The sequence below is a fragment of the Limanda limanda genome, chromosome 7, assembly GCF_963576545.1.
Source record: "Limanda limanda chromosome 7, fLimLim1.1, whole genome shotgun sequence".
Lineage (NCBI taxonomy): Eukaryota > Metazoa > Chordata > Actinopteri > Pleuronectiformes > Pleuronectidae > Limanda > Limanda limanda.
This window is the reverse complement of record NC_083642.1, coordinates 15,936,724-15,955,206: the sequence shown is the minus strand read 5'-3', so window position 1 is coordinate 15,955,206 and position 18,483 is coordinate 15,936,724. Positions and strand designations below refer to the sequence as shown.

At 40.6% G+C, this 18,483-nt stretch overlaps 3 protein-coding genes across 4 annotated transcripts; all 3 read right to left on the bottom strand.

The window, feature by feature from the left end:
* Positions 1-4,935: 4,935 nt before the first annotated feature.
* On the bottom strand, positions 4,936-7,944 carry si:dkey-183p4.10 (dentin sialophosphoprotein). Its single transcript, XM_061075251.1, has 7 exons — positions 7,932-7,944; positions 7,548-7,590; positions 5,767-7,458; positions 5,612-5,678; positions 5,448-5,514; positions 5,231-5,359; positions 4,936-5,152 (listed from the first exon to the last, which is right to left on the bottom strand). Exons 2-7 carry the CDS (start codon positions 7,588-7,590, stop codon positions 5,042-5,044), a joined length of 2,109 nt encoding a protein of 702 aa, XP_060931234.1. The 5' UTR covers positions 7,932-7,944; the 3' UTR covers positions 4,936-5,041.
* Positions 7,945-8,179: 235 nt separating this feature from the next.
* On the bottom strand, positions 8,180-10,157 carry dnase1l1l (deoxyribonuclease I-like 1-like). Its single transcript, XM_061074621.1, has 8 exons — positions 10,017-10,157; positions 9,842-9,930; positions 9,677-9,766; positions 9,460-9,578; positions 8,807-8,919; positions 8,539-8,696; positions 8,350-8,446; positions 8,180-8,260 (listed from the first exon to the last, which is right to left on the bottom strand). Exons 1-8 carry the CDS (start codon positions 10,155-10,157, stop codon positions 8,180-8,182), a joined length of 888 nt encoding a protein of 295 aa, XP_060930604.1.
* A 1,353-nt stretch (positions 10,158-11,510) lies between these two features.
* LOC133005261 (TRAF3-interacting JNK-activating modulator) lies at positions 11,511-17,279 on the bottom strand. 2 transcript variants are annotated; one of them, XM_061074889.1, is made up of 14 exons: positions 17,150-17,279; positions 16,056-16,469; positions 15,814-15,946; positions 15,611-15,731; positions 15,479-15,506; positions 15,343-15,372; positions 14,414-14,509; positions 13,802-13,873; positions 13,473-13,613; positions 13,213-13,350; positions 12,986-13,121; positions 12,694-12,839; positions 12,172-12,288; positions 11,511-11,928 (listed from the first exon to the last, which is right to left on the bottom strand). In XM_061074889.1, exons 2-14 carry the CDS (start codon positions 16,446-16,448, stop codon positions 11,728-11,730), a joined length of 1,752 nt encoding a protein of 583 aa, XP_060930872.1. In that variant the 5' UTR covers positions 16,449-16,469; positions 17,150-17,279; the 3' UTR covers positions 11,511-11,727. The 2 variants fall into 2 exon arrangements, with proteins under 2 accessions (XP_060930872.1, XP_060930873.1); XM_061074890.1 differs by having other exon boundaries at positions 17,154-17,279.
* Positions 17,280-18,483: the final 1,204 nt, after the last annotated feature.

Sequence of the window (18,483 nt, the reverse complement as noted above, 5' to 3'; positions counted from 1 at the left end):
TGAACATTGTTAAAGAAATTTTTAAAATTTTGATGAAATCACTATTTCTTGATGGCATCTGATGGTCCCTTTTAAAATAGACGTGTGTGTGTGTGTGTGTGTGGTTAAATGACGGGCTAAACTGGTATAATTTGCTGAAGATCAACACAATAGAGTGGTCGGGCAATCTTCTGCAGTTTGTGATGCTCAATGTGCCAAATATTCCCCATTAGTGTGACTTCTTATTTGGAAAATCCACTTGAATTGCTGTCATAAAGATCAGTGGATAGTAGTAGAGTTTAAAATGTAGTTTCTTGGCACATTTTGCACCAAGTATCAGTGAGTACATTGTGCTTTATCAGATGACACTGCAGCTACCTGGGTATCCTCATCTGTTTTTGTAGAGCTGCTATTCTGATGCCTGGTGACAATCATGTATTTTACCTTATAAACATAAGCGGGCTAATAAACTGCAATTATAACACACACAAATATTGCATAAACAACAATTTTAGCAATGTCTCAAATAAAAGCATTAACCAAAATACATTCCTTGAATTGAAACACACAAAGTGTAAAAGCCCAAGAAATGGAGCAAGAATAAAAACTCTCATTCTAACCCTTTGAGGGATTCATTTGTCTCCATGCTGGAGAAAACCAAGTAGAGGAAAACTGCCACGGCCAAGAAGAACACGAGCTGAACCCACAATGGGATGAGGCGGGACGACTTTGGGGGCTTCGCAGCATCTTGATCAGGTTTCATGGGGGGGGATTTCAAGGAGGAGCCTCTGTAAGTGGATGGCGTTTCATGCGTGTAGTGCCTGTGCAGGAGATCGAAAGAGTTATGTTACAACGTATTATTAACATCTCGCTAATGAACTAGCCGCAACCAAATGCCAACCTGTCACCATCTTTGTATTAATTAACTTACTCATCGACAAAATCAATTCCTCTGGATTCAGGCCTTGCCCTCTGGTACGTTGAGTAGGACGTGCTGTAGAAAGCAACAGGTTTTGTTCAACCATCGTCAACGGGAACAACAACAAAAACACAAACAATTATTAGAACTGTAACTTACTCATGTTGAAGTTCCCTCTCAGCCAAATTGGATCTGGAGCTCAGGTAAGACCCTCTGGACAGATGGACAAGAAGTAATTAATCATTCAGACTTTTATTAGCTTTTTGATTACATGAAATAGAAGTAGTGATATCAAAAAAGACAAGAGTTTAAACCTAGGAGAGCATCATTAAAAACCAACCTGTCAGCATAGTCTCCACTTTCATTCTTAACCTGCAAATCCAGAATCAGAGAAAAAAATAAGTGAGCTTTTTACAACAGTGTTGATATAAACAATGCATCTCTTTAACTACTGCTGCAATTCCTTTGAATGTACTGTCCTGTCTGCATCTCTGGCTCTTGCATGGGATGCTCTGCTCAATCAGATTTTTAAAGAGGAGTATAAAGTTCCATTTCATTTAGGACAAATATGTGGTATGGGCCTATTTAAAAAAGATTGTATCCTTCTGGCGACAAAATATCAGAATCTGGTCACAGAATCTCCAAAGTGAAGGGCCTGGAGCACATTTTTACAAAAATTCTGTTGAAACTTATTCAACATTTGACAGTATGAAGATCATTTCTAGATTGATGATCACATGGTCGATACTTCTGTAAACTAATTGTAGCTGTAAACACAAAAAAGGACATTTTACTGATATTCATCATTCAATAATTGTTTTTATTTCCCAAGTGCCTTGATGAAAAAAAGCAATCAATATAAATTTAAGTTTCCTCATTGCATGGTACAAGTTTTGCAAGACTGACATGCACAGATGCATCTATCATCCTGTCTGCTTGTGTTCCTCCACAGGTTCAGGTGCTGTTATTGGCTAAAATATCATCAGGGGTAAAATGTTCCCTGCCTCCCTAAGCAAGGACATTTTTTATTAAACTAAAACTTGCATTCAGATTCAGGAGACAAGTAATGAAAAATAACATAGCACCCGGAGGCAGATGGGACAGAGATACTTACTGGTGTCCTGTAAACGTAGGTGACTTCATCCTCTGTAATAAAAACAAGTATTACACTTAATGTCAGGAGAATACATCTCATTATTTATATTATTAAATTATAAGACTTGGAAGCACATTGACTGCTGCTCAGTAACATTACAGATTCAGGCAGAAGTTCAATGCTACTGTGGCGTCCAAGTTAAATTCTTCTCAATTCAAACAGATCAGCAAATAGTTTTCCTTCACTTTATGTATGTTAGTTATCTTATGATAGGAAAACTATAGTAATTGACTGTAATAAACCTGATGAACTAATGTTTGCCTTCACCTTATCTGAAAGGGAGGTTGGAACAGGTTGGAACCTGTATGGCCAGAGTAAGATTACCAGCTTTTAAAGGAGATAGTTAGCTACAAGATGTAACAATGTGTAACAGAGTAGTATATACACTCACTGATCACTTTATTAGGAACACCATGCAAATGCCGGGTATGGTCTGATTTCTTCATGGCATAGAGAACTTAAAAGAATCTGTTTGAGTATCCGGTTCATGTTACAGGACCGCTTCACATTACTTCTGCAGATTTGTCAGCTGTCCAATGTATATTCATGCTGCTAATCTCCCGTTCGACCACACCCAGACGGCGTCAACTGCATTCAAATCTGATGACTCGTCGTTATGTTAACAAAACACGTTTGAGACAATTTCTGCTTTGTGACGTGGAGCCTTATTATTATTATCGTGTTGGATGAAGCCACAAGAACATTGTAACAGCAGCAATAACTAGGCTGAGGCAAAAAAGACTTATCTCTATTTAAGGCATAGTTAACCTAACAATGAAAAATCCACTCATTATCTACTCACCGCTATGCCGATGGAGAGGTGGGTGAAGTGTTTGAGACCAGAAAACACCTTTGGAGTTTAACAGTATATAGTGTTGCAGCCAACTCCAATACAAATTAAGTAAATGGTCATCCATGAGTCCGTAAGCCCCGGCATTCAAATGTGACACGAAACAAGGTCATTTACACCATGTTTTTATCCTCCTCTGGACATTTAGGGTAAAAACATGGTGTAAATGACCAAGTTTTGTGTCATATTCGAATGTCGGGGCTAACGTACACACTTGAATGACACCACAGGAGCAGTATGGAGGCGCTTTAGTGTTATTCTTTCGCTTGAAGAACCCGATTACTTCAATGGATTTGGCTTCAACGCTGTTAACCCCTGAAAAGTGTTTTATGGACTCAAATACTTCACCCACCCCTCCACCTCCACTTTTTTGGTGAACTATCCCTTTAACTGAAGCTCCTGACCTGTATCTGCATAACTAGAATCACTATGATGCTTCCACACCAATTGGATCCCTGTATGAATAAACAGCTGTACAGATGTTTCTTATAAAGTGCTCGGATATGATTGTTTTATATGCACAATAACGACACGGATCATTCCTGTACACATGCAGCCTATTCCTCAGAATGTGAGAATACTTGTGTGTGAATGGAGTATCAGGAGAACAAACCCTCTTCTCTGTAGTAGGTCTTGTCAGGTGAGGTTTTACTGTACTTGGCTCCTTTCCCTTTGGCCATGGCCTCTCTCAGCTTCTTCTCATACAGACTTCTGGTGGAGTCTGGGAACACAAAGCAGGATTAAGGAACAGGACTGAGATGACAGTGAGTAGCAACAGGACGAGCAGGAGGTCTGTGAACGGAACAGACATTAACGTGGATTCGAACTCGGGACACATAGTAAACAAAGTGCGCCTCTCACCGACCACAGGTCCGTGTCTGATCCCGAACTCATCGAGCAGCTCGCTGATCTCTTCCGCACTTTTACCGCTCAGAGAAGACATTTTCTTTTTCAGGCGCTTTATTCGCTCGAACCGCGAAGTTGTGATTTAGTTTCAGTGTCGTTTCTGTTGAGCTGTACTTTCACTCCCTTAGTAAAGACTGTTAACCCCGCCCGCCTAAAATGACCGCGAGCTCGTTTTGAACTCGCGGGCAGCACTGACAGTTAGGGAAACAAACAGAGGCTTAACCCCGCCCCTGTTTATTGAGTCAGGTGTAGAAAAACATTCGCATCCTCAGACTAACTCTACATCATTTCCGGTTGGCAAATTCTTCTTTTTGGTTTCTATTTTTATTCTGGTAACTTTTAAAAAACGAAGCAGCGCCACCAGCTGGCTGATAATAATAGTTACTAAAGCTAACATCAAAGTAAATGTTCTCATCACTAATGTCACTAACTTGGAGTTTATGTGACACAATAAGCCTCCCGCCACATTGTTTTCTATTTCTTATTGTGATTATTATTATCTTTACATTTTATTCATATTAGTTAAATCCAAATCTACCATTTTTAACAACTTGAAGCGGTGTGTTGCGTTTGTACCTGTTAAAAATGAGCCTAATATTACTGTAAAATAAATAAATACAATTAAACGATTAAAGCAGTTTGAGTAAATCAAAAGTGGTGTATGTAAAAGCTTTATTCGTATCAGTACTTGCAGTATAGAGTAAAAAGCAACCAAATAGTTTTTTTAGCAGGTGTTTGAAGTACATAGAAATTCTTTGTTACTTTCTACCAAAAATAATTTTGAATTTCAGTAATTGCCAAAAATTACAAAAGAAGTAGAGGCCTTAGCTATAGGCCCATTTAGCCCTGATTTAAAGGGAACATGTCTTATCTATGGTTTATGTTACACATACAATGCATATTAAAGATAAGGGTTTCCAATTATCAGTAATTAGCATTTTACACTGCATTTTTAGCATAAAATAGCACAGCATAACATAGCATAGCATAATGTAGCATAGAATGGCAAAGTCTGCAATTTAGCATGTAATAACAATTAAGCTTAGCAAAACAAAGCATAGCACAACATAACATAAGATATAATAATGTAGCATAGTATAACATAACATAGCACATCACAACAAAACATAACATAACATAAAACATCATAACATACCACTTCACAACATAACATAACACAACATAACAAAACAAAACATAACATAACATAACATAACATAACATAACATAACTAGCCCCAGATGAAAAGCCAGTCTGGTAGGTCTGTGGCCAACCAGAACATCAGCAGCCCCATCACTATCACCAGACCCATCTTCAGTATCGACTTCAGAATGCGCAGACACTGCAGAAAAAAGCACCAGAATCAATTCAGGCACAAACACACAAAGTAAATGTTCATTGATAACCAGTAGGCACGGACCTTGTGTCTCCTGCTACAGATTTGTGTCGGACTGACATCCTTCTCTGGCTTGCTCTCTGGCAGCTCAGTGTCTGGGGGGGGATCACAGGCCGGTATCGTTTCCAGGATGTCGTCGGGCTCTTTCAGTTCCTGGTCACAGACAACGCAGTAAAACAGTGTGCATGTGGTTCTGTGTGTTCTCACTTGGGACCAAATGCAAATTATGGTATGCTCTCACTTCAGATGTTTCTGCAGAGCTTGGGTCGTCCTCTCGGTCTGTGGAGCTGCTGAGTGAGTCTCTTTCACTGCTTAGAAAAGAGGAGAGAGACACAGTTTTGGTTGCGTCCATCACACATCAGGTTGTGCTAACAAGGTTTGATGCAGAAAAGACACTCCGCTTACCTGTCAGTTTCATAGTGAATGACTTGAGACAGTGGATCCGCACAAAAATGAACTCTTGTCTGCCTCTCTAGAAATATGCACAAATGGAAACGGATAAGTTGTTGAATAAAGAGACATTATTTAGTAATAAAAGCTGTAAACTCATCTCCACTCACCTTCTCTTTCATCCTCCCCTTCACTGTCATTGTAAAACCTGAAGAAAGCCTTAATTCTCTCCTCCTCCCAGCTCTTATCTTCTTCATTTTCATCATCTCCCAACTGCCGCAGCTCAGTGATCCCCGAGGCCTGGACCTCAGTGTTGAAGAAGAAGCTGTCATCCAAGGATCCCTGGTAAGATGGACTTGTGGATTTGCTCTCCTCTCTCTGTACGACTGAGCAGGTGTTGATGTCTTCTGCAGGACGCTGACTCATATGAGAAAGAGCTGTTTCCGTTTCGTCTGTGTCCTCTGCGGTTGACAGGTCCTCAGACAGGATGGACGCACTTTTTGACACGTCTAAATCCCAGCTCGTGCTGAAATCTGCTGGTTCCGCTCTGTTGTTTGTAATGTGATGGTCGTCAGAGGTGCTCCACCTGGAAAAGGCAGCACTGCTGGCTCTGTAAAGCGGAGTGTCCTCCAGTTTCTTGTCATTTTGAAGATCTCGCAGACACTTATTATCTAAGAGTTCCTCGTCTCTCCTCTTCACCTGGACCTCATCCTCACTGGAGCTGTAGGACTCACTCTCATCTGTCTCACACGACACATTCCCAGCAGTCTCTGTTTTTCCTCTGTCTGCCACATCGTAACTCCTGAACACATTCAAATCCATCTCCAAACCTCTGCGGCACAGATACCTGCCTCCCTGCTCATCAGTGTCCTCCTCTGTTCCCATCCATGCTACATCCACCACAGCTCCTTCCACACAGACCTCCCGATTGGCCTTTGAACCTCTGTCGGATGTATGAGGCGAGGCGCTTGCCTGGGAATTACTTTCCAATTGTTTGAATGCATCTTCTACATATTCACATGATGAAAAGTCTGAGGGATAATCTGCAAAGCCCTCACCTGCCTCTTCATGCTCCTCTCCTGAGAAATCTTCCATTTTCTCCACATTTTCTCTCCCATCAACTTCAGCAATGAGATCCTGCAGATTTTGCCCTGATATATCTGGAAATTCCAGAATGGCGGTCGCAGGCTCACCTCTGTAAGGACTTTCAACGTTTTCTTCTTGTTTCACTCTCATGCTCTCACTCTCACAATCAGACCCTTGCTTGGCTCCTTCACTTTCTCGCTCATCCTGTGTGATCTCATCACCTTTTGTCATCATCTCATTGCCACGTTCAGGGACTCGCTCGAAATAGGACACCTCCTCATCGCTCTCGTTGTCATCTTGTTCCACTTTTCTAACTTGAGGGTTTTCAGCACCCTGCGGGGCCAGAGGGAGTCCCTCAGCAAGGATCCTGTCCTCTTCGTGACCAGACCCAGCGCTGCAGCAAACTGACATCAATAAGTCTCCTGGGTTGTCTGCTGTGCCCTCGTCCTCATCCTCGTCCTCTTCCTCATCCTCATCCTCTCCCGACACAGAGCCTTCAGGTTCACAGTCTCCATCCGAGCTTGTGTAATCTTCCTCTGGTGGACACCTGACACCCTGAAAATCCTCCTTATCTTCAAATTGAACTTCATCAACACTTTGACTCGTGTACATATCTTCCGGATCAGTGCTCAACAAAACTGCAGTTTCACCAGTTCCTTCCTGGTGCAGAGCTCTGTTTTCATCAGCGACGCCTGTCTCGTCTTCCTCAAAGTTTCCGTTAAAATTCAAACTCTCAAAGTCTAAATCTCCATCAGGGAACAATGGAACAGACGAATCTGCAACAACACCATCATTTGATCACATCTCATTTGTAAATGGGTAACATAAATAAAAACAAAACGACAATACTAAAAGGTTTTCTTACCTGAGAATGCATCACTTAGTAGATTGGAAAGATCTTGCTCCATCTTCGCAAATAAACAAATAAGCACATTTGTTTATTAAAACCAGGAGTTACAACAACACAAATGTTAATGCATTGCCTCAGATCAGTCTCTTCTCTCTGAAAGGAAGAGAGCACCAAGTTTCTTTCCTTTGTTGTTGCTGCAAGTGGCTTCCTGTCAGACAGATGCTGCATATAGATAGATTACACATTCCAACTCAAACCTTTGTTAAAATATAAGATGTTGAATGTCAACACTTTTTGAGCCTGCCATTAAATATGTAGATATAAAAGTATGTTACAAAAAAGTTTCTCGCTAAAAAGTGAATTAACAGAAGTTGGTTTTGTGCTGCTGCAGGAACGTACCTTCAGGAGCTCGTGAAATGTCAGCTTTGATGCGGTTTTGGTTTCAGATGCACTATATGAACTCCTGCAGTCACACACGCAGTTCCTTCTCGATGAAAACAGCTCATGTTTATGGGTGTTTTTATCAGTCATTATAAAGGAATGGTACAGTGAATGTTCTGGTTGTGACTTTGATTTATTTATTTCTATAAGATAAAAACTAGTCATACTGAAGATGTCCTGGTTTGTTAACGGTTGTCCTTAGGGGTTTACAGCTCATGGCGAAGGAGGTAGCGGTGGTTGGGCTTCAGGTCGACTTCTACTGGAAAATGATCACTCACCTCAAGAGCCTAAAGAGCCAAGAGAGATCAGGATTGAAGTTTGTCTTAAATATGAAACTGAACTGGTAACATACATGTTTACAGAGTCACACGTTTACCTCCTCCTCAGTGAGATGGAAATCCTCTTTAAAGTTGAACGGTTGAGCCGAACCTGGTACTACGCTGGAAATAATTTCACGTCCATGGACAACAATCCTGTTTGGTGAATAGACTACTGTAAGAAAACATGATTTGTGTCTGCAGCATTTCTTCAAGTGTGTGATTCAGTTTTTTCAGCAGTCTCTGACCTGTCGTAGGCGCAGTGCGTCTTCTTTCGGACAGTGGTGTCTTGGTCGTCTCCAATCAGCCAGAGGAACCGGGGGTCACTCCTCAAGCGGACGGCTCTCCAGCCCTTGATGGTGACATAGCTGCAGCCGGCGTTCAGGTCCCCCAGGATCATCACATTCTTGGGGTGCATAGGTAAAGCAAGGGTGGAGGTTTCAACACAGCAAAACAACTCATACATGTCGAGCTAAGCCGAGGACATGATGATGCTAATGATGTGGTTTTACTTACATCAGTCTTCCACTTCTTGTACATTCCTGTGAAGACTGTGTAGAGTTTATCAATCTCCTTCATGGCAGTTTTTGGACTTGTGTGTTGGCCAATCAGGACAAAATCCTTCACCACTGCAACAAAACAAAAACACAGTTAATTTACTGCTGTTGCAGTTTTAGGATATCAGAAAGCCTTCCCTGATTTTAATTCAGCTTTAATTCATATTTCTGTTTCGAAATACTGCTTGGCTTTTATGCATCAAATTGTTTTTATCTGTTCCATTTTAAAACTGATGTTATATTTTTCGTATTTTGCTGCCTTCTTTATATTCCGAAAATCTGTAACTTCTGGATTAATTGAAGAACATAATTCTCTGTCATTTTCTATTCTAGGCCATCAGAAGTGGAAGAGAGAGGATGACAACTACATTGATGAGATCATTCTGCATTCCTGCAGCCTCTGGAACTGGAACTATATAGGCTGATTGTGACTCTGAACTGACCCCAGAACCTTACATATTGAAAGTGATTAGAAACCTGGATAAATCCCTATTATGCAGTCGGCAACGTCCAAAAACCAGGAGAAGAATCAACACAGGTTATTTGAAAACAAATGTTTACACATGAAGACAGATAATACACTGTAATAGTGTGCAATTTCTGGATTCCTACATGTTGTGGGGGAGTGAAAGCGGACGATGAACGGCTCTCTGGAGAAAACATCGGTTTCATTGGTCCCTTCATCCAGTTTAGGATACTGGTAAACCTCTTTGACCTTCAACACATTGCTCCTACAGGTGAAAATAGAGAAAGAGGAGGAGTGTGATGATGTCATGTTAAACTGAACATTTACAGTATTGCGTCCTGTTGGATAAACAGCCTGAGTTACCTGTAAATGTAGACATACTGTTCCTTGTAGCTTTTCCTGCCCAGCCTTTCACTTTCCAAATAGGAGTATGGGTTGGATTTGTCCAATCTGCTGACAACAACATGAACCATATGAAGTAGAGGTCGCTGCACCAGGTTATCTAACTTCAATCTCAAACACTTGTACCTGTTAAGATCTTTAACCAAAGTTTGTATTGCTGCTCCTTTAGAGTCTCGGACCTCCTGAATAAGACACAAGTCGCATCGAGAAAGGATCTGAGGAGCAAAAAAAGACAATTATAAAGAAATAGCAGGGGTGCAGTTTTGTATGGTTGTAGCTGTAGACAAATACAGCAGTGTACCTTTATTAGAATCCCCATAACCTTCTGGTTGTTTGCTTTTGCTTCGCCATAGCTCTGAATATTAAAAGCGCATATTTTCAGTGAAGATGTGACATTCAACAGACACAACCCCGCGGCCAGCAGCACAACTCCAGTCCTCATCCTGCAGAGGGTTGTCACTCTGTAAGAAGAAAAGAGAAATTGGCAAGAACTTTGTCGCATTAAGAAATGTGTTACAGGAACTCTCAGCCACACGTACGTTTGCACCACAGCCTCTGACCTTCAGTTTCAGTTTCAGCAGGAGACTGAACTGAGTCCAGCAAAGATCCATCTCATCAATGAGCACTGTTGTTTTAGGGAACATGCAGGTAAACGTGTGTGAAAAGACGGGAGCTGCCGATCTGTGTGGCTGATGTGCTGCGTCAGCGCTTGTGGAGAATAGCACTTCATCTGGAACAGTTAAAAACCTCTGAATACAAAGAACAATAGCTCCATCCCACTGAGCTTTGAGTGTGTTTTTTGTCTCTGTTTGAGTGTAATCAGACAATAGATGGTGTCGTGTGTCATTTCTGTGGAATCATATCATTCAGTCGGTTTTTGCACAGACATGAGCAGCTGGTAGTTACCACACAGAACCCCCACAGACAGAACAGGTGCAGATTTAACTGATATGGGACAGTTCTCCCTCCATTCCCCCTGATGTATCTGATATTGACTGTGAAAATCATTTTCATTTAGACCTTAGCCTATTATTTGTGTTACTTTCTACTTGCACTTCAGTACAGTCCAGAATAAAACATAATATAAAAGTATGTAATATTGCATTCAATTGTTATCTAAAGTGACTTTACTTTGGCTAAACATGTGTATCTGTGGCTTTGAGTGTTTGTTACGTGTTTAATCATGTATAATTTGTTTGTTTTTATTGATTGTTGTGTGTTAATCAAAGGTTTCTTTACAGTCACTTCGGCTGTTATAATGCACCTGAATTATCCATAGATATGTGTGTTATTATATAGAATCGGTCACTTCATTTGATTACAGGTTGCCTTGTAAAAACTGTCTATAGGCACAACAAATGAAAATTTGCTTTATGGTAAACTCTGGCTTATTTACAGTAGGTTTTCTGTTGATTGAACAGCACTGATCATATCAAATAAATAAACAAACTTTGCAAACCCATATTACATATTCAAACTACGTATTTTAGAAAAGGACAAGTTCTTAAACTATGATGCATTGTTATAGATAAACACCATGCAGCATTATACAACCCATTCAAGTGCTAGGTATGCAATCAATAACAAACAATATAACTGTATGATATGCTGTATGAGTAGCCTAATGTAACTCTGACAGGGATCTTTTATTTTTTATTTTTATTCTTTTAAGTATATTTTAAATTTTAAAGATGGTTTTTGCTTCTGTGGAGTATTGTTACTTTAACTTACGTTAATGAGCCAAATACGTCTTCCAACACTATATAGGACATTATAATGAAATACAAACACTTGCTTTGTTCACACTTCATGTGTATTTGAATAGTCTGCACACAGACACACACACACGCACACAGTACATCCCACACATGTCAACACAACATCATGTATCATACACTTCAAGTTTCAAGGTTTAAAATAATATGAAATACATATCATACTACATCCAGTAAAAATCTTGTTCTAATACAACAGCTATGAAAAAATAATGTAATTCTTGAGCAGTGATGTTGTCATATTGGTCTAAAACAGCTTGAATGTTGAGGAGAGGCCATTTCCAGGAGATAGTTCTCGATACGTGTCTCTATGTCTGAATACAGGTCTTCAACTTGCTCCCTGAAAGGAGGATGCCACAGCCACAGCATGGCAACTCCCGCCACAGCGAAGAGGAGGAGGAAGAACACACACACCTTCCACCAGCGGCCACACAGTGTCTGAACAGAGAGGGAGGGAAATATTTGTTATCATTTAGTTATTATTATGTTATTTTGTTGCATCTTCTCCAGTGGTAGTAAGGACATTAATATCCCCTGAATGCAAACACACACACACACACACACACACACACACACACACACACACACACACACACACACACACACACACACACACACACACACACACACACACACACACACACACACACACACACACACACACACACACACACAGCTCACCAGTCTCCTGCGGCGGATTGTGAGTTGCCGGAGTTCTTCCCTGCACTGCGACAGTCGGGCCTGGCTGGACTGACACTCCTGCTCCATAGCCTGCAGCTCCGTCTGCAGCTCCTCACACTGCACACACACACACACACACACACACATACACACCCACACCACATGGATTGGAGGAATATGTAGATTATATTTGGCTGCAATCCATTTACAAGAAATTCACAATGCAGGGGATATTTGGAAATGTCTATAGGATGTAATGTATTTTAAATCGTCTGTTGAGATAATTATTTTATTATTATTTGTTGAAAAAAGAAAGTTAGACTTCCAAAATGTGCCCAAAATAATAAAAAAATTACAATAAAAAAAACTTGTTTTTTGTTATTGTTAATGTCCCTACACAACAAATTGTACTGAGAACATTATTGATTTGTTGATTCCTCTGGTATACAGTGTACAGTGATGTCACCAGTATACAGAATACTGTGATTTCCCCAGTATGCACTATCCTGTGATGTCCTTTACCTCTGTCTCCTTGAGCCGAAGATTCTCCTGAGTGTGACGGAGCTGCTCTTCCATGTGAGTGTCTCTCCTCAGAGTCAGTTGTGGCTCTGCTTCCTCTGAGGTCAGACAATCTTGCATCACGGTGTCCTGGCTCTCATTGCCACCATCTAGGCAGCAGAAATCAGTTCAAATAAAAGACATTTCCTCTTTGCAGCATTAAAAATGCTGTAGTTGTTTGTCGAGAAAGGCTGAGGAGGTTTTTTGCAGATTCAGGACAAACAAACATCGTAGCTCTGAGGCCTGAGTGTCTCACCGCTGAGGTTCTTGATTTCCTCTCTTAAGATATGGTTGTCCTCCTCCAGCAGGCAGATGTTGTACTGTAGGTCCTTGTTCTCTCGTCTTAATGACCCCACCTCCTCCCTCAGTTCGGCCTCTCTGGCCCCGGACAGCTGCACAGGACACACACACACACACATAAATATTTTCAACACCACTGACATTGAAACTTCTTACCATGCACATTACTACAGTGAACAGTACCTCCACTTGGCTGTGGAGCTGCTGCAGCTGTTCATTACTGAGGTGCTGGTTCTCCCTGAGTTGACCAGAGCTCAGCCTCAGCTCCTCATACAGACTCTGACACTTCAGCGCCTCGGCCTTTGCTGTGATTAGTGATTCCTGGGGTGATACAAAGAATCGTCAGGTTTCAGCTGCAAAACTGAAACTAAAATAAAACAATTGAGTCAGAGACATTGATGTGAAGTCGAGAGAATGTAGTTGCATTGAATAAGGTGTTTGACCTGCAGTGTCTCAGCCTTGCAGAGTGCATCACTTTTCTCCTCTGTGACCTTCTGAAGGGCAACCAAGGCTTTCTCCTCATATATCAGTTTCTGCTTCTCCATCTGCACCACCAGCTTCTTCACTCCATCTTTTGGAAACTTCTATAAAGACAAAACATGACTGAGTAACACTATTCATGGCAGGGTGACAGTATAGAAGACTTGCTGTTTTACAGAGGACTAAATGTTTTAGTTGTTTCAAATAAATAACAGAGAACAAACAACCCCATTGCTTGATTAAAAAAACACTGCATGGTTTCTTCTTTGCAACCGGCTGCTGCTGCTCTTACCTGCAGGCAGACTTGCAGCTGCGCCTCCAGAGACTTGATCTTGTTTCTCAGTAGGTCTTCACTGCAGCGAGCCTGTGTGTGGGTTAGAGAGGAAATGACTGACTGTCACCTGCGGATGGGGAATTAATGCTTCATGTACCAAAAACTGTGAGAGCGCACTCTGTCGTAGTCTGCGCTCACCGGTGCGTAAAGGCAACTTGCGGCATCTGTGAACCTCAGAAAGATCAAAATGTCTGTATGTGCACAGGAGTGGAAAAATAGAATATGCTGCCTTATAAGAATAAACCCGAGTGAGAAACAATTTTGCAGATGACAAACTAAATTCACCTCCAGTTGTTCAACAAAAATGGGAACATTCACACCCCTCTCTCATTCATTATAGCACATATAGCAGCTTCTGATTGTCACACCCTTCCTGTATTAGATTGACAGCTTGCACTACTCCTATGTAGCTAAGACTCGAGCGGAAGCAGGAAGCTTCAAACCACAAGCTATATAGGGCTTCCTGAGGCAAACACAAGCTGTGTGCACGACTGTGAAGAAGAAATGTTCGGTATAATATCTGCCAGGCAACAAAAGGGGGGGTGGGGGGGTGCATAAAGAGAGTCTTACCGTCCATATTTTCGTCGAGGAGTTTGTGAGGTTTGACGTGCTCTCCTGGAGCGCTCCCAGCTTCTTCTTCATGGCCTCCTCTCTCCACAGGGCCTCCTGACGGGAAACAGACGGCAGAGGACATCAACAGCCACAAACAAATACTGAGTGTAGCCTAAGGCAGTCAGTACCGTCTGCTCACGTCTAAACCTGATGCTTAAAATCTAATTAAGTTAATGATGCTACTAAACAAGGTATCACCTCACATACGTATGTAGTCAAGGTGATTACAGAAACTTTAGGACATGTGTTTTGCTGATTAACAACCACTATAGCAACAAGTGACTGGATAACAGTAAATGGTGAAATGTAGTTTACTTACTTAAATAATGTCAGGTATCTAAATCTACACAGCTGCTAACATCAGTTAACACGAGTCTCACTCAGCTACTGGTCAAACCAAACCAAGTACTACTGTGGCACTAAATCCCCCGAGTGTGTTTCACTAACAAAGGAAACATTACCTTGCCTCCAAGGACGAGGTATTTTTTTTGTCTGCATTTGTTTGTTTGTTTGATGGTTAGTAAGCAGGACAACCCAAAAATTACTCAACCGATTTCCATGAAATGTTTTGAAGGGCTGGGGTATGACCCATGGAAGAATTCACAAGACACTGGTGTGGATCTTTGTGAGATCCGGCGAACATTTTTATTGAATAGTTATTGGTTCTTAATGGAAATATCAGGCATAATTAGAAGACTGATAAATCCTAAATCCAGATCTAGGGAATTTAAATGTGGTTTCATTAGGCGGCTGTTGGGCCATTCTAGTTCCATATGAATTAAATAAACTAAATATTGTAAGATGAGTTTGTCATTTCATTTGTCGAGTCGTCTCACTTTAAAACTAAACAAAAGAGAATGGACTAGGAAAAGATTTGTTTGGTTTACCTGCAAATACTCTGCTAACCGCTGAATGTCCTATAATGTGAGGGATGAGAGACAAGAACAGTTACATGCAACAGACACTGTGTTTTACAGTTTACACAAAAACCCCCAATGAATAAAGCAACAGTTAAGAACTCACTGATTCCTTGACAGTGACAAAGCCAGACCTGTGCAGGAGATATTATCACATTATAGGTGATAAAACACAGATCTCAACTGTTTTTTATATGAAATGCAAGTTTCAGAGCGATTTCCACGAAGTCACACTCACGCTGTCTGCACACCCGCCTCTCGAAGGGATTTGTTTTGTAGAATATTTGTGGTTTGATGGGAGAATTTCTGCTGAATGTTTTCTCTTTGGATTACTGTTTCGATGATGCTTGTTTTTTGAGCTGTGAGAGAGAAAGAAGAAAAACAGCCTAATTAGTGTGAGAGCTCAAAAATAATGTGACGTGCAACTGACACGAATATCACCTTTTGTACTGTTCTCTCTTCTCATCCTTTGCAGGTTTGATTCCTTTATCACAGGTGTTGAGGTAGATGCTTGTATCCTTGGATGGCCTTTATCGTCCCTCATCAGTGTTACCTGCTCTGACCATAAGGAGGCCTGAGGGAATGACAGGAGAGGAAAGAAGATGCAGGTGTATTTGATCTGTGCAGCAACATGCCTCTGATAATATAAAACTCCAAATGATGTCAGAGAATCTTATATTTACCCATGTGTTGGTGCTTGGACCATCAGTTATGCTGCTGTTTGTCTCTAAAATCCCCTTTTGATGTCCGTTAGAAATAGTTGGGATCTTTGTATTCACTTGATATTTGCTGCTTGAACTGTAATGTTTCATCAGGAACGTCTTTGGTGAACTTTTTGTCCTTGTAGATTTCGGACCACACAGGTCCGGGCTCACTGATCTCCTCCTTAGAAACTCCAGCTGCCTTTTGTCTTTCAGTTCATTTTTGATCAGTTTTGTGTCAAACTCTCTCGTGGGGCTGCGACACGAAGTCACGTTGTTGCGCCCTCGCAGGTGTTCGTGCTTCTGTGCTCTGACCTCCACTATTCGGTCAAAGTCTTTCACTGAGAAGAGCTGTGCTGCAGCCAGGGTGTCCATGGCAGCTCCTCTGCCTTGAGCCTTCAATGACAGTATAAGGGAAAAACCATTATGACCAATTGTAATGATTAAATATACAGGATGTTTACTATTTACTGACGTATGTTTATCGTTAAAGCTGTGTGAAAAATATGATTTTCAAAGTTGAAGGTGCTGTATCTGAAGAAACTATTGAAGAATTGTTAAGAATTAGGGTTAGGGTTTGTCAGACTTTTAAATTCAAGGTCAAAGAAAACATTTGGTGGTATTTCTCAAGCCCAGTCCTGTCATTTTAATCTTCAAGACTGCATCCACAAAGGAAAAGAAAATTTGTGATCTGCAGGAGCACCAGGTTGTGGTCTAAATTTATTTGAGGTGTCTGCATGAAATAACATAAAAGATTAAGTAAGTGATGTTTTGTGTAGCTCAGCAATTCTCTGTGACCCATGCTGATCCGTTGTAGTTGAAGAAGCTGCGGTAGTAGGTCTAGAAATACTTCCCCCCCCTATTTTTCGCAATAATAGCAGTAGTAAAAGTGTTGAGTTTAGTGGAAAATGCAATAGTTGCATTACTGGTATATTTTCTTTTGGAATGCTGCAGAATATGATATCAAAGACAGACGAGGCCCCGGTAGCTGCTAACTTAGGCTGTGGAGGGAAATAATAGACGATAATGCAAACACAACACGCTACTTGATATTCAGAAATGAATCAAGAGCTTACCTACTATGCCATCTCATTCAATGGCCTTAAACTCTTCATGCGGTGGATGAGAAGTTATCCATTTCCTTAAACCTCTGAGATAATGTTCGGAGGCTTTGTCTGCGTTTCACATGAAGCTGCTTCGGTTGAGCTTAATTTTACAGGAAGTGAAGAGAACCACAGCGTCATATGTTCCTCTATCTCAGCAGCCACTCGTACCAAACTGATGCCACACACGGGTGGGCCCCAAGATTACAGGCAGACCCGGTCTTTTCCCCCTCTAGGTGGTCTGGGATGAAACACACCACTTGGGAGACAGAGCTGTGCTGTGTGACTGCAGCATCTTGGATAACTGAATGTTTATTATTATGACAGCACTGTCAGCCCTCATTGGAGTGTGTTAATGACTTAGATCTAATGAAGGCATACATGATGATTGTTGTACAAAGGCAGGAGACTGTAGAGAAATAGACAAAATGGGACATTATAACTAGAGAAGTAGTTGAACAGAGAAGGGCCTAAAGTGTGAAGGCTCTTAGCCAAACTCTTGAGAAGACACACAAGCAGTTAAACCGTATTTCCTAGTGTTTATGCAGATTAATCATAACAAAGACCAAACAGACCAAAATCTATCTATCTAGTCTATCTATCTATCTATCTATCTATCTATCTATCTATCTATCTATCTATCTATCTATCTATCTATCTATCTATCTATCTATCTATCTATCTATCTATCTATCTATCTATCTATCTATCTATCTATCTATCTATCTATCTATCTATCTATCTATCTATCTATCTATCTATCTATCTATCTATCTATCTATCTATCTATCTATCTATCTATCTATCTATCTATCTATCTATCTATCTATCTATCTATCTATCTATCTATCTATCTATCTATCTATCTATCTATCTATCTATCTATCTATCTATCTATCTATCTATCTATCTATCTATCTATCTATCTATCTATCTATCTATCTATCTATCTATCTATCTATCTATCTATCTATCCATCCAACCATCCATCCATCCATCCATCCATCCATCTATCCATCTATCTATCTATACATCCATCTATCTATCTATCTATCTATCTATCTATCTATCTATCTATCTATCTATCTATCTATCTATCTATCTATCTATCTATCTATCTATCTATCTATCTATCTATCTATCTATCTATCTATCTATCTATCTATCTATCTATCTATCTATCTATCTATCTATCTATCTATCTATCTATCTATCTATCTATCTATCTATCTATCTATCTATCTATCTATCTATCTATCTATCTATCTATCTATCTATCTATCTATCTATCTAAATTACTAACGCCT